This window comes from Galeopterus variegatus, unplaced genomic scaffold (assembly GCF_000696425.1).
Source record: "Galeopterus variegatus unplaced genomic scaffold, G_variegatus-3.0.2 Scaffold191, whole genome shotgun sequence".
In the NCBI taxonomy this organism is placed as follows: Eukaryota; Metazoa; Chordata; class Mammalia; order Dermoptera; family Cynocephalidae; genus Galeopterus; species Galeopterus variegatus.
Window position 1 is genome coordinate 656,750 of NW_007726302.1, and position 17,012 is coordinate 673,761.

The following is a 17,012-nucleotide window of genomic DNA, read 5'->3' on the forward strand; positions in this document are numbered from 1 at the left end:
ACCCGGAAACATATCTTAAGGAATTAAGATATCTCAGCCAGTCTAATAATCTCACCTGGCATGATGTTTGCATGATTCCCACTTCTACCCTATCCCCCAAGAATAGGGAGCAGGTCTGGATAACACCCCAACAACAGGCAGATGAGGTACATGCCCAAATAATAGGTGGCCTGTGAGAGCCGTTGCTGTCCCTTGCACAGACCCAAATTGGGACTACCAGACTGGCCATGGGGACCAGGATCTCCAGGATAATATGATCACACACCAACTTCACAGCCTCCAAAAGGCTACTCACAAGTCAGTCAATTGTGACAAGCTTAAAGAAACCATACAGAGAGATCCACTGAAAATCCCAGCAAGATCCTAACCCACCTCTGAGGCTTTACATAAATACAAACATATAGACCGAAACTCCCCTGTAGGCATGGCCTTCTTACACTTTCATTTCATTACTCAATCAGCCCCAGATATTTGAAAAAAAACTAAAAAACTTGAGGATAGTCCAAATGTGACTCAATGAGACCTCCTTAACACAGCTTTCAATGTTTTTAACAGTAGGGAGGCGGAGGAGTAAGAAGGATCGTTACAAAAGAGATCAGGCCAAATACCAGCTCCTGGTTAATGCTGTCCATGGCTCACATACTCCAAAGCCAGGAACTGCTTCAAATGTGGTCAACCGGGCCACTGGGTATGGACCTGTCCTAAACCCATGCCCCCTCACCATACAGAGAGATCCACTGAAAATCCCAGCAAGATCCTAACCCACTTCTGAGGCTTTACATAAATACAAACATATAGACCGAAACTCCCCTGTAGGCATGGCCTTCTTACACTTTCATTTCATTACTCAATCAGCCGCAGATATTTGAAAAAAAACTAAAAAACTTGAGGATAGTCCAAATGTGACCCAATGAGACCTCCTTAACACAGCTTTCAATGTTTTTAACAATAGGGAGGCAGAGGAGTAAGAAGGATCGTTACAAAAGAGATCAGGCCAAATACCAGCTCCTGGTTAATGCTGTCCATGGCTCACATACTCCAAAGCCAGGAACTGCTTCAAATGTGGTCAACCGGGCCACTGGGTATGGACCTGTCCTAAACCCATGCCCCCTCCTGGGCCCTGTCCTCACTACAAACAGCAAGGTCACTGGGGGGTTGACTGTTCCACTTACCAGAGAGGGAGTGGCCCAGTCCACAATGCATAGCCTTTGGCTTCACGGCCATCTTTACTGGAACTTCTTGGATTTGCCCAAGAGGAGGACTGATGATGCCCAGGGCCCGAGGCCCCCATGGAGATCACCACACGTGAGCCTAGGGTAACTCTCCTCATAGCAGGTAAGCCGATCTCTTTTGTCATCAATACAGGGGTCACTTATTCTACCCTTTCTGAATATGCAGGACCAACAACCCCATCCTCTATCACAATAATAGGGGTCACGGGATCAGAATACCACCCATGGATCACTCAACCCCTTTCCTGCATCCTACATCACACCAAATTCACACACAAATTTTTAATAATGCCTCAATGCCCAGCCCCCTTACTGGGATGGGACATCCTTTCCAAATTCAAAGCTACCCTTACCTTAAACATTTTAACTCCAGCTACAATACTTTTGTTACAGGCCACCCAGACCTGGCCCCTGAGGCTTCCACCTTCCCCTCCCCCTTGGAAAAGGTTAATCCCATAGTATGGGACACAGCTTCTCCCTCCATTGCTATGCACCATTCCCCTACCCTTGTTAAGTTGCAGAACCCCTCTCCGTTCCCTAATGTCCCACAATACCCCATCACTAACAAACACCTAACAGGCTTAAAACCCCTCATATACAAACTCCTTTCTTCTCATCTCTTACGGCCTACCCACTCACCCCTCATATACAAACTCCTTTCTTCTCACCTCTTACGGCCTACCCACTCACCTTTTAATACACCCATCCTTCTGGTTATAAAGCCTAATGGCTCATACCATTTAGTTCAAGATGTCAGGACCATTAATGCAGCCGTTTTACCCATAATCCCAATCGTTTCTAACCCCTATACTCTTCTATCCACAATCCCAACAACAACCCATTTCTTCTCTGTACTTGACCTCAAAGATGCCTTTTTTGCTATTCCCTTACACCTTTCCTGTCAAAACCTGTTCGCCTTCACTTGGACTGATCCTGATACATGTCATTCACAACTCTCCTGGGCAGTACTACCTCAGGGGTTTCGGGATAGCCCCCACTTCTTCAGCCAGGCCTTAGCTCAAGACTTATCTGAACTTCCTCCAACCTCTAGCACTTTAATACAATACATGGATGACCTCCTCCTTTGTAGCCCCTCCTATAAGGATTCACAGGCCCACACTGTTGCTCTCCTTAATTTCCTGGCCTCCAGGGGATACAGAGTGTCCCCCAGCAAGGCCCAAATTTCTTCTCCTCTAGTCACCTATTTAGGAGTCCACCTCACCCCCAACACCAGAGAAATAACAGTGGATCACAAGAGTTTAATTTCTGAACTCTCTAATCCTACCACAAAGGGTGAAATACTTTCTTTGGGCTTGCAGGGTATCTTCACCTACGGATTCCCAACTTTGGCATGCTAGCAAAACCACTTTATGAGGCAGCCAAAGGGGATCCTGCTATTCCCTTAGATCCCACAAAGCCCATTCCTTCTCCCTTCCAGTGATTAAAGCCACTCTCCTCACAGCCCCAGCTCTATCCCTCCCAAATCTATCTCGTCCTTCTGTCCTATACATCACTGAAACCCAAGGATTGGCAGTCAGGTTTTGGGACAAGAGGGAGATGATATTTTCTCCCTGGCTGCATACCTCTCTAAACAACTAGACACCACAGCCCAGGGATGGGCTCCATGTTTACGGGCCTTGATGGCAGCCGCCCTTTTAGCCCTCTAGCACTCACTCACTTGCAAGCTGCCCCCCACAAACCCACTGGCTTCAGCCCCCTCAGACTTATGTATGGTCAGCCCTTCACTCTCACACCTCTCCTTTCCAGCTCATCACCTTTAAGCCAGTATCTCCCTACTCTTTCACTCATTAGGGATCTTCTTCGGGAACAGGCCAACCTTCTATTACCTCATCCTTTTCCCACCACCCCCTCAGACTTTAGATCGAGCCCGGTACAGCAAGTGTATATTAAAACTCGAACCCAAAGCCCCTCTCACCATGTTGGGAAGGGCCCTATATAGTACTTCTCACCACCCCCACGGCAGTAAAAGTACTATGAAAGGCCCCTTGGTCTCACTTATCCTTGGTAAAACCTGCACCTGAGACTTTACTGTTAACACCAAGCCAGAGAGGTCCCTCTGCTCAACCCCCAACCCAACATCTACTTACACTTCATCCATTTTAGGACCCATAAAACTGAAAATATCCAGGACCTCTGCTCTTCCCCCAATCTCAGAAGAAGGATGATCTTTCCCCAGCAATTATCCTCTCACTCTTACAGGCCCACTTCATGTCCTTCACACAGGAGCTGCTCCAAGACTGGTCCCAACTCACCACCTCCAGTGTTGAAGACATCCTTGAGTGGGTAACTGAATTAGCCTGGCAGGGCTCCCTCTGCAGTTACACCCCTAACAAGGTTACCTTCTACTCCTCCTTCCTACTATGCACCCTCTCAACCTCTTGGCCCCTGAACCCTTGCCTTCTCTCTTCCTCTTGCTTCTTTTTCTAACAGAGACATATGCCACACCCTGTTCACAATGTATAACCAAGGTCTTGGTGGGTGGAAGGACACTTTCCAACCTCCCAGGTCAGCCACCCAGAATCTTCACAGGAACCCTACAGGACACATTCACATCCCTGACATACATTCCCACAACATGCTATGACCAGACAACTGCCACATCACGTTCTTATGGGGGTAAAAACTACTGGATAGCTCTTTCCAAAGGGGATTCTGCTGGAGTCCAGTGCCGCCTACAACAAAAACATTTCTGCTTCACACAAACCACTCACCTAGGCTATAGCGATGGGGGAGGACTTCAGGACAAAACACCTCAGACCCCTGACCATGATGGGACTTGTCCTTCTTGCTCCCTGCCTCTTTCGGTGTTTCTCTAATTTCTTACAGGAACGTATGCTGGCTTTCACCAATCAAAAGGTCGCCGAATTATTCCTGGGAGGAGGATATTAGCCCCTGAGAACCGTTGGCCCTGACACTTCCCCAGAAGAATATGGCCTCCCCACACGAAACCAATACCCCACCACCCAATTGTTTTATTTTTTTCGTATCTTTCCCCATCTCCAGCAGAAAGTAGCTTCAGAAGAATGAGACCTTTACCCCTTTTCCCTTCTCCCTATACTTAAAAGGTGGGAATGATGGATCTTGGACGTGACTGGTGCCATTTTACACAAACTCAGCATAAAATGGCCACTAGCCTTTCCCTTATGAGAAACCTCATGGCTTCTGAGAAAGAGAAACTCCTCCACACCAGCACCAAACCCCTCCCTGATTATGTCAGCCTTCCCTACAGCCTATATAAACTCTCCCACCCCCATGCCTGGTGCTTCCCTCCATTTTGAGTGCAGCCTGGCAGATTTTCTTCTTTTAATAAAGCTTGATCGGTACCCAGCATTTCGGCTCATTTTCTTTCAATTATGTTTTTGTTACAAACATAAAATACTAATGTATAGTCAAAAAATATTTTTGTCATCCTGAAAAATCTAGTAATAATCATTTCATAACACCCTTTTATACACATGTTCTGAAGTAAAATTGCAGACTAAACATGTGAGTTGATCTCATCTCCACACCCTACTAAAACCCTACCAAAAAGAAATTTAAGGAGGAAGAAAGGTTTAAATACACCAGGAATGCAAAGTAGGAATGATGATAACCATAGGCAAAATCAATATAATTCCAGAAAAAAGAAAGCAAGTAGACAAACAGTAACTGATTGAGCAGAGGAAGATGAGCCCCAATATCTGGTAGACAAGACATCACAAAGCAAACTAATCTCTGCCAAAGTAAACTAATTCCTGCCAAGGAAACATGAGCAGAGCTCAGAACAGAAGGCATGGGTATCTCTGAAAGCCAGGTCGGGAGTAACACGATAACTGGCAGAAACTGTCAATAGGAATATCTGGATGCCCAAATCCCCTTCCCATGCTTGTAGAAAACATGAGGTTTACTCTTTAGAAAGGCTGAAGCAGATGGGCCCCAAATTAGTGGACACTGGGCACAGCTTGGGACAAGTATCAGACTCTATATAAAAGTCTGATAAAGAAAAGATGAGACCTCCAGACCCTTTCCTTCTTCTGTAACCAGAATACTGCCTATTGCCCTACCAGAGCTGGAACCATTTCTCTCTGACCAATTCAAAAGAAAAATGTATAGACATAACGTTTTGCTGAGGCAACACCTAGGACATTCCCCCAACAAAAAGCCTGATCACACAACTCACCTTGAGGTCAACAAGACCTGCATTCACATACATAGCTTCAAAATGGCTTCTAAGTGCTTCACTCATGAATATAAAAAGACACTAGATAATTGAGGAAATCTGTCAACATGCAGTAGGGTCCAAAACAAAAAAACAAACAAAAGTAAGCCGAAGAAAGCAGAAACACCAGATAAGACCAAACTGTAGGAAGGATAAGAGAAACTATCGCATTCTTGAAATAAGAACAGGACACTACATAAAAAGTGTATTAATCAGAGATGGATCTTTAGTAATTAAAAACATGAAAACCAAAATTATAAATTCATCAGAAATAAAAGGTTTGGGAGATAAAATTAAAGACACTATCCAGAAAGTAGGACAAAACAGAGAGATTTTTAAAGGAGGAAAAATATTTTCAATAAAGATACAAAGATTAGGAGTACATGATCCAACATCTAATTAGTAGAAATTAGAAAAATAAAAGAGAAAATAAGGAGGGAGAAATTATTCCACAATTTGTTTAATTTCCCCAAAGCTGAAGCACATGAATTTCCAGATTGAAAGTACAAAATGAGTACCCAGCAAAAAAAATGAAAAAAACCAAGATGCTTCATTGCAATAATCAAAACATGGGAATTAAGAGCTTCCTCTGAAAGAGAAAAGATATACCATAAGAACTGGGAGTCTTGAATAATAACAAGACGGGAAACAAGATGACAAGAGAACAATCTCTTCAAACACCTAAAGGAAAATGATTTCCAGAATCACATATACCAAATAAACAAGAAACAAAACCACATGAGATCCAGGAAACAGAGAATCTAATACTGAAGAGAAGCAAAGGGACTCCCAAGACAGCTACACAGCAGACCTAGTAAGATTCTAGACTGGAAGGTGCCAGGTGGCACGTCTCCAAGAAAAAAATGGAACCAGCAGATGACCTGATTTGTTTGCCTGATATAAGAACTCTAAAGTAAGTTCCACTCGGAAGACTTTAAGACAGAATTAGCAATGGGGACTATGAGAATTCAGAACTCTCATCCTCCTCCTTCACTGCCACAAACACATTTATCTTCCCTCTGGCTTCCCTATATTATAATTTTCACCTACATGAATAGTCAAGGTGGATATAATAGTATTAAAAGCTGAGCCTTATTATATACTTGCTATGAAATATAATCATGTCCTTTTTATACAACTTGGTCTCCATGAAGTTAAAAATTCCACATTTTTTCATTTGATTATATGTTCATAGATTACTTTGATAAAAATAAAAATTTCACTTAAAAATAATGTACATATTTAATATTTCTCCCTTTATATAAACATGAAGCTATTTTTCTTAAAAAATAAGAACATAATTAATGCACACACATATACACATATTTATAACTTCACTTTTCACTTTTTAAAAATTCGTTAGATTTAATCAGACATGAATCTTCACAACAATTTCTAGTTACCTATGTTTCATTATAAGAATACATGATAATTTATTTGCCCACATTCCTCTATGTTGAACATAAGACTTTTTTTCAAATTATTTTATATTCTTAAAAATGCTTACTGATTACCTTTCTACATAAATCCTTGTCTGTATTTCCAATGACATGTTCCTAGAAGTAGAACAAGTTTAAGGCTTTTGATCTATATTACTCAGCTGTCCTCCAAAATCTCTGCCAATTTACAATGTATCATATTCATTTAACCACACACTTATCAGGAATAATATAATATTTTTTAACTCTTTCACAAGTTAAAAGGGAACAAATTTAACATGTACTTATTTTATTTTCCTTATCAGTTATATCATATTCTCTATTTATGACTTTTGACCATTTTTCTGTTGGGCTATTACTTGTATTTTCGTAAAGTTGGTAAACTTGTTCATAAATTAAGAATACATATCCCTCTGTCATGTTTGTGACAAATGTTTTTCAGTTTTAACTCTTCTATAGTCACACCTTTGTTTTTCCTTCTCTTGGACTTGTACCTAAAAAGTTCTTCCTCAGTTCAAGGACAGTTAAATGTTGACCTATGTTTTCTTTTCTCTCCTTTTCTCTCTTTCTTTCTCCCTCTCTGTCTCTCTTTCTATAAAAGGTGGTATTATGATTTTATTAGTAGTAATTCATTTAAGTAACCTAAAAGGGATTCTTCAGCAATACTTCCATAAAAGCATGAGAAAACACAGGGAATATAAATGTGGCTTAAATCAAATAACTTTCTACATATCTTTTAACTATATATATCTTAACATAAGCTTTCCTCCTGAAATATCTGTACAACATGGGTCATAACAAAAGCAAATGTAACATTTTCAGGTATATATGCTCACATAGCTTGATTCTGAGAAGTTTTTACTCACTTGTGGTCATGATGTTAGGAGGGCAAGAGGGTATTCCATGATCTACTGCCCATCTGTAGGCTCCTTCTCCAACTAAAAAACTAACAACAGAAAAATTATTATTTTAAAAATTGACGGTGTCATCATCTCCTACATATTCAGTAAAGTAATGTAAGTAATATGGTAAGGCAATTGAAAAATAACCTTGCAAATAGACATAATTTTAGATTTACCTCAAAATAATAAGATGGCTACATGATCAAAAATTCTTTTAAATTTTTCCCCAAATTAAATATTTCACAACTGGAAATGTTACAATATCATTTGCAATAACTAACAAGTAAAACTTGGCAAAACACAACATAATAAAAAGTTAAAATAGTCAGCTTCCCAGTGGAAAAATATCAGGATTTATCTTGGCTCAACATGGTTTCAGTTTATGTCACAAGATCTATTTAATCTGGTTAAAAGTCTAAGATTAAGTGAATGTCTTCAAATTTGGTATTCTTCCTAGAATTCCTGGATGCTGTCAAAATGAGTGGGTACATATAAAGATGCCCAGTGAGAAACACTTCTAAGCCTTGATGCTACAAAATATATATATATATAACCCTCAGAATCATTTTTACTGTGGTAAGTAAAGTACTGTGGTATGTCTCAAAAGGAATTTTTTAAGCCCTACACAGCAAATTTTAACATAACAAAGTGAATAAAATGATACTACTAACTAACTGTAAAATACTTATTTTCAAAGATTTCAAATAGCATGAAGGATAATTAACTACCCCATTCCTTAAGTAATTTAACCAAGCAAATAATAATAGTAAGCAGTTGCCATAATACTCAATCACTTCATCTTCATTCATAGCCAACTTCTTAAAGATCTCAGCCAGCTAGTAATGGACTCCTTGAACATGTGCCTACTTGTGAGTTTCCACTCCCTATTTTTTGTTTCTGTTCTTCTAATCATTCCAACACTAAAAATTCAAAGTAACACATATTGAAGTCTTAAGATGCAATTGTTAATAAGATCAGTGACAGACTGGCAAAACAAAATTAAAGTAGACATTCAGAAACATACCCAAATGGTTCCAATGAGAAAGTAAATGGTTAACCCCAATAACTGTTTTCCGATATACATAAAGGTGGGGATGGAGGAGCATTAAAAAGAGAGAGGAGAGAAGACCAACAAGAATAAACAACTTTATTCCTTCAAATCTCTATTTTTTTGGAAATTATAAAGGATTCTGAGAGTAGAAAACAGTTTTGCCTATTCTTGAACCAAATGAAGATCACTGCAAAGAAAATCTGTCACATAAAATTCAAATGTTAGAATAACTAAAATAGAAACTTGGATACAGATTTGAGCTTGGATACTGATGGCATTTTTAGCGCTTCCTTCTTCTAGAAAAAAGAATTTGATAAAAGAAATAACTTCTCTTTATGCAAAGATGTAAAAGAGATGCTTAAGTAGTAAACTAAATGATCAAGACAGAAGTTTGGAGCACTCCCATTGGTTAGAGTAAAAAGCCTTATTCCAGGTGCATCTGGTATGGTACTTCAAAGTGTTTTGCCTCAACAGCAAAGCAAAATTAGCTCAAGGCTAAATGCTTCTCTAGTCTCATGTAACAAAGTTTTAAAGCAAGAGCTGAAAGGACCAAGCGGTTTTTGAACAAACCACATCTGAGAATAAAATTAAAGAATACTGATAAAATTACAAAAATATGCAGCACCAACAAAAGTAAAATTCACAATGTCTGGAATCCAATAAAAAATTACCAAGGATGCAAAGAAGCAGGAAAATATAACCTAAATGGAGAGAAAAATCATTCAATTGAAAACAACCTAAAAATTACAAATATGATAGAATTAGTAAACAAAGGTATTAAAACAGTTGTTATAATTCTATTCATATGTTCAAGAAGCTAAAGGAAAGATTAAACATGTTAAGGAGATACAAGGAAGATATTTTTTAAGGGATGCAAATCAAACTTCTGGAAACAAAAATTGTAATGTCAGAAATGAAAATTAAACTGAATGAGATTAGCAGGTGATTAGAAATTGGAGAAAAATAATTAGTAAACTTAAAAACATAGCAAGAGAAACTATTAAATGTGAAACAGAGAGAAAAACAGAATGAAAAAAGTAAACGAATTATCAGTAATCTAAGCATTATTATAAAAGACAATACACATGTGTAGAGTCCTGAAGATAGAAGAGGGAGTCAGAAACAATACCTGAAGAAATAATGGCCAAAAATTTTTCAAATTTGATGAAATATATATCCCTATTCATCCAAGAAGCCAAATGAACACAGACTAAAGCCATTACAAGAAAACTATAGTTAAGCCTTCAACAATGCAGGGGTTATGCGCACTGACCACCACTTCCCAACCTCCCACACAACTGAAAAGTCATGTGTAACTTTTGACTCCCTAAAAAGTTAACTACTAATAGCCTACTGTTAACCAGAAGCCTTACCAATAACAAAAACTGTTGACCAAGAAATATTTTGTATGTTATATGCACTACATACTGTACTCCTACAATAATGTAAACTAGATTAAAAAATGTTATTAAGAAAAACATAAGGGCCGACCCCGTGGCTCACTCCGGAGAGTGCGGCACTGGGAGCGCAGCGGCGCTCCCGCCACAGGTTCAGATCCTCTGTAGGGATGGCCGGTGCGCTCACTGGCTGAGCGTGGTGCAGACGACACCAAGCCAAGGGTTGCGATCCCCTTACCTCATTTTTTTTACTCTACTATGTGGACATCTATTGCTATGGACTGAATTATGTCCACCAAAACATGCATATGTTGAAGCCCTAGCCCCCAAAATGATATTTGGAGATGGGATCTTTGGGAAATGATTAAGAGTAGATGAGGTCAGGGCCGGTCCATGGCTCACTCGGGAGAGCATGGTGCTGATAACACCAAGGCCACGGGTTCGGATCCCATATAGGGATGGCCAGTTAGCTCACTGGGTGAGCATGGTGCTGACAGCACCAAGTCAAGGGTTAAGATCCCCTTACTGGTAATCTTAAAAAAAAAAAAAAAGAGTAGATGAGGTCATGAGGGTAGGGCCCTAGTGATGGGATTAATGTTTTTATAAGATGAGGAAAATATTTCTCTCTCTTTCACAAACTAACCCCTTCCAGTCCTACCTCCAATGTGAAGACAAGGCGACCATCTTCAAGCCAGAAAGATAGCCTTCACCAGAAACTGAACAGGCTGGAACCTTGATCTTAAACTTTTCAACCTCCAGAACTGTGAGAAATAAACTTCTGCTATTTAAGCCACCCACTCTATGGTATTTTGTTATGGCAGCCCAAGCAGATTTATAGTAATAGCAATCCATGTTACACCAATTTTTTCTTTCCTTTTTTCATGCATTGGATATCTAATAAATATGACCAGAAAAGTTTATTTAACGACTGATGGACATTTAGGTTGCTTATAGTTTTATACCCTATAAACAACATTGCTGTGACCATCTTTTGATGTATAAGCCTTCCTGTGTACATGTTCAGGTGTGTTATCTTAAAATACAACTGTGCATTTTCAATTTTTACATTAATAAATAATACCAAAATGTCTCTCAGCTGGCTATATCAGTTTATGTTCCCACAATTAGAAGAAGAAAAAACCTGTTTTTCTAGGGATTGGCTGGTTAGTTTAGTTGGTTAGAACATAATGTTGTAACACCAAGATCAAAGGTTCAGATCCCCATACCAGTCAGCCGCAAATTAAAACAGAGAACTGTTTTTCTATACCATCAACGATACTGGATATTATTGATATTTGTTATTTTGCTACTTTAATAAGGTGAATATTACGATTGAGCACCTTTTCATGTATTTATATGCCATGAATATTTTCTTTTCCATAAATTGGCTATTTGTATCCTTTACTGATTTTTAAAATTGTGGTTATCTTTTTCTTATTGACATTTTATAGTTCTTATACACTCTGGGTACTAATCTTTTGTTTGCTATATATGCTGCAAATAATTTTTCTCATTTCCAAAAGACCTATTGTTTTTTAATTCTGATCACGTTGGATAGTAGCTATACATTTTCATTCGTCATATGTTTCAAATGTTTAACTGTATTTTTTATCTTTTCTTATAAGTATGTTTTTTGCGGTTGGCTGGTATGGGGATATGAACACTTTACCTTGGTGTTATAACATTATTTTTTATCTTAATAAGGTTTTGCTATCCCATAGTCATAAATATAATCTCTCATATTTTTTCCTAATATTTTTATACTATTCTGTTTTGCTTTTAGGTTTAGGCTTTATTTTTCTGACTGGCATGACGGCAATTTAACTTAACATTTTTCCACTATGTAGCCAGTTGTCCCAACACAATTTATTCAATAAAGCATCCTTTTTCTCTACAATGATTTGAGATGACATCATGATCATAAACTAAATTCCTTTATATACTGAGTCTGTTTCTGGATTTGCAGTTCTGTCTATACCTATATCAACCTGTTTTAACAACTATAGTAATACATAAAAGTATCACGTTATCAGATAAATCCAACTCCTTGATCTGTTTCAAAATTGTCTTGGTGATTCTTGTACACGTTTCTCCACGTACTGCTGAGAGTCTGCTTAGTAAATGCCATGAGGAGTTGAGGAAATGGGATTATTATGGTAAATTTGTAGGTGGTCTTCAAAGCACTTGTACAGTGTTCACGTTACTTTTATTGTCAACCAAAATAAATGCATCTTTTCTCCCTACTAAATGAGTGTCCTCTAAATTGTTTAGTTAGTGTTCATCATGTTCTACATACAATAGGAAATATGAGGAAAAGAACAAAGTCATGTTTAAATGCACATTGAGGTGCATACAAACCCAGAGACAATCTCTGCACCTACTACTCCCCTAAAAAGGTATGAATAGAAGTACACTGCATGTATCTACTAAACAAATGCCTAGTAAATTCTGGGTTGGTGGATTTCATACCAGTTAAACAAAATAGCATGGGTTTAGCATAAGTTATGAGAAAAGTACATATAAGAATTTTTTAATCACTTTTCTCACTTCAGAGTTATAAAGAAACTTATTGATATCAACCAAATATATTAGAAATGATCTCAAAAAATCAGATTTACTTCCCCTGATCCTTACTTTATCAAAAAACAAATATTAAAAAGTAATATTTCATTGAGAATTGTTTTTATAACTGATCTTCTAGTATAACAATTAAATAATTGGGAAGTACATGATTAAAAGGAAACCTTGAATATATCTGGGTAAAAGGTTTTAAGATTTTTTTAAACTATAATAATTCATTTTCTGTGACTTCAAAACGTAACAGTCAGTGCTTCCTACAGTACTGGTGTCACAACTTTCAATACAGAGCATAAATATAACCTCCACAGCCAAACATGCTGAGCACAGGTATCAATGCATATGTGTAAATATTGTTAAGCATGCTAATGGTATGATGGCTATGTTTTGCAAACATAAAGATATTTATATAACTATTTAAGGATGAAATATGATGTCAGAGATTTGCTTTAAAATACTATAGGGAAAAAATATTGACATGCATGAGACAAGTGAAGGACAAAACATTGTTAATTATTCTAATTTAATGGCAGGTTGATGAGGGCTATTTATAATGTTCTATGTACTTTTATTCTAGCACTTCTCAAAATTAAAAATTACTTTAGGTTCTAGACTCTAAGATACTTTTAAAGTTTCATAATATAATGACTCCAATTGAGCACTTAGTAACAGCAAAAACATCTCTGTAATCAACTAAAAAAACAAAAATTAACTGTGATCTCCTTTCTGATTTAATCCATAATATTCTATTCAATCCAGAGCTTTATCAAGTATACAAAACATTCCAAGATCATAGAACAAACTGTGTCTTCCTCTCAAAGGCATACCGACTGCTGGTGTGGAACCAATAGCATCAGTTTTCTGTGGATAAAAATAGCCTTCAAACACTGCATGCATGAAAGACAAAAGACCCAGGAAAAGTCGGGAAGAACAAAGTGATTACCAGGGAGGAATTCTGCCAGCCGAGAGCTTGCCCTTCTGCCCTTCACACAAGAGCCTGTTAGCAACTGAGACTGGGTTCTTGATTCCTGTAAAACAAAATTGGCAGAAAAAGAAGTCATAAATGTTTTCATGTTTCTCACTGTTTTGCAGTTGTTTCAATAAAACAACTTTAAAATGTCTCGCAAATTCTTCTTTTCCAAGACTTCAAATATACTAATGAAAACCCTTAATTATCATGAACAATAACAGGCAAATCAAAAAATATATGAACACCTAATAGATGGAAGAAAAGAACAAATATAAAATACATAATCTCATGTTTGTCATGTGCTACAGCAGTAAAGACAGAATTTGAAATACTACACATTTAAATAAGGTTCCTTTTAAACAGATTTTAGAATAGAATAAAATTAACTGAAAATGTGGCACTCTCCTACTATCAAAACTAAATAAATTCTCCAGGCACTTACTGGCCACAAAACCATGAATTTCCTTTATAGAATAAACATGATTTTGAACAGCTTCAAAGGTACCTTAGAGAGAAAACTTAATGGGGAAATATAAGCCAAAAATTTTAAATCTCACCTACGAGAGACAGAATAGAAAGTCCTTCAAAACAGGTAAGGATGAGGGGAAGAGGCCAAGTATGTACAAGATTGCAGCCTACAATGTGGTTCAGACTATTTCCAGGAGGCAAAGCAGTAAGTAAAAGTGAGATGAGGGTGCTTATCTTGGGAGAACAATAGGATAGCATTAGTCAGAATAACAATGACAATGGCAAATATGACAATGGTGATGATCATGATCATGATCATGATAGCAGGCAATAAAAGTAACTTAGTGCCTAATATACACCAGGCCCAGTGGCCAAACTCTTAAATGCATCAGATGATTTAATTGATCCTTCAACTCTATCATAAGGATATATTTATGAACCCTACCTAATTAATGAGAAAACATTTACACAGAGGGTCAAGTTGCCTGCCCAAGTCACAGAGCTGAGATTTTAACACAGAGGCAGCTAATGCCAGAGACCATGTCCTCAACCACTAACCTATGGATGCCTATCAGGACACTATCAATACAATCACCAGTGGGATATAAAGAGACTACAAAAACTTAAATTAATGCCACCAGGTTGACTCAAAACAAAACTAATTACACAGACTTTGCTAAATACCCAAAACTTGTGACACAAAAAATGTATGAAATATCAAGAAAAGGAAAAGCCCAGACCAGATATCTATACTAGCCTTAAAACATAATATATTCTGGATGTGATGATTGAATATTATAAAGACATTAATAATTGTCAAATTAACTTATAAATAAATGCAAATCCATAAATTCTCCATCAAAACTTCAAAAGAATTTCTATGATGCATGACAAGCTGACTCTTAAATTAATCAGGAAAAGCGTAAAGACATTAATAATTGTCAAATTAACTTATAAATAAATGCAAATCCATAAATTCTCCATTAAAACTTCAAAAGAATTTCTATGATGCATGACAAGCTGACTCTTAAATTAATCAGGAAAAGCAGACTGTGAAAATGAAGAGGTACTCACCCTATGAGACACCATTTCTTATTCAAAGCTAGTCTAATTAAAAGAGTGTAGTCTGGGTACAAAATAGACAAATATATCAATGGAATATGTAGAATAAAGCTAAAGTTCAGAAACAGACACTGTGACTTTGGGTATTTAATATATAATATAGACAGCATTTCAAATGAGTGGGAAAAAGATGGACTACATACATAGAGAGGTAGAAAAAACATACAGTGAAAAGCACAGGAGTCAGATTACTTTCCAAACGTACCTGCTATCAGTTTATTGCTTCTCAGCTATAAACTCATCCTTTGTTGCCTGATCTGTGAAAATGGATATGAGCCCTTTAAAGACATTTCCTCTGCCAGTTGGCACGATGGTAAGCTTTGTCAGTAAAGGACACTAGAGACACATTGCAGAAGGAAAGGGTGGCTTGCTAGCTAGGAGAGCATGATATTGTCTCTACTATTTGGCCCACATGGTGTTCTCCAATGTTAAGTGCTCACAGGGTCAGCTTTCTCCAGTACTTGGCCATCACCTGTTTTTTCCTGCTCCTGATTTGGGCCACAGTGGCATAGCTGGGAGTCCCAGAAAGAATAAGACTACACCCCAGTCCTGGTCACTGATCCCCATACCCTCTCCTCAGGTCCACAAGCACACATGAAGCAAGTGTTGCATTGGGATGGTTGCCTAGTGAGCCAAAGCCCAATATTTATCCTGCACAATGGATGTTGAATACCCACAGCCTCTTGACCTCTGTGTGCCCACCTATCAGCCTGAGATTGCCTTTGCCCCATAGGATTGGTCCTGTTCCCACAGTGGCTGTCAACCAGCTCTGGCCCAGGTAACCCAGCAACTGCTCTGCCATACAGTGGGCAGTAATCTTCTTCAACAAAGTCTGAACCCACTTCCAAGTTTATGCTTCCTTGAGTATTACCCCTCTGCCCTAGGATGCACTTTGAGTTCTCTCCACAAGCACACATGAAGCAAGTGTTGCATTGGGATGGTTGCCTAGTAAGCCAAAGCCCAATATTTATCCTGCACAATGGATGTTGAATACCCACAGCCTCTTGACCTCTGTGTGCCCACCTATCAGCCTGAGATTGCCTTTGCCCCATAGGATTGGTCCTGTTCACACAGTGGCTGTCAACCAGCTCTGGCCCAGGTAACCCAGCAACTGCTCTGCCATACAGTGGGCAGTAACCATATCTTCTTCAACAAAGTCTGAACCCACTTCCAAGTTTATGCTTCCTTGAGTATTACCCCTCTGCCCTAGGATGCACTTTGAGTTCTCTTTCCATATTTATACTCATATAGTTACTCTCCTATACTGCTTAATAACTCTTTATATTAAACTCCTCCTGTTTAAACTACTGTGTGGTTTCTGTCTCCTACTTTAACCGGCCATCCCTCTGTAGGGATCCAAACCCTTGGCCTTGGTGTTATGAGCACCACACTCTTCCAAGTGAGCCATGGGCCGGCCCTAAAATAAATAATTTTTTTAATTAAAAATAAAATACATAAAGAACTCTGACAAATCAACAAAAAAAATCTAATAAAAATATGCAAAAGATGTAAACACACCCTTCACAATGAGGATATCTAAATGGGCAATAAGCCTATAAAAAGGTTTTCAGTATCAGTAGTTGCCAGGGAAAACTTACGTTGAAACAATGATAGCACTACACATATATCAAAATC

General features: G+C 38.1%; 1 protein-coding gene across 1 annotated transcript in view; it reads right to left on the reverse strand.

The window, feature by feature from the left end:
- Positions 1–7,748: 7,748 nt before the first annotated feature.
- TASP1 (taspase, threonine aspartase, 1) overlaps positions 7,749–17,012 on the reverse strand; it is a 51,084-nt gene continuing 41,820 nt past the window's right edge. Inside the window, exons 6-7 of the mRNA XM_008564783.1 lie at positions 13,761–13,845; positions 7,749–7,836 (exon numbers count right to left, since the gene is read on the reverse strand). Coding sequence (XP_008563005.1) covers positions 7,749–7,836; positions 13,761–13,845 — 173 coding nt within the window. The remainder of the gene's footprint in view (positions 7,837–13,760; positions 13,846–17,012) is intronic.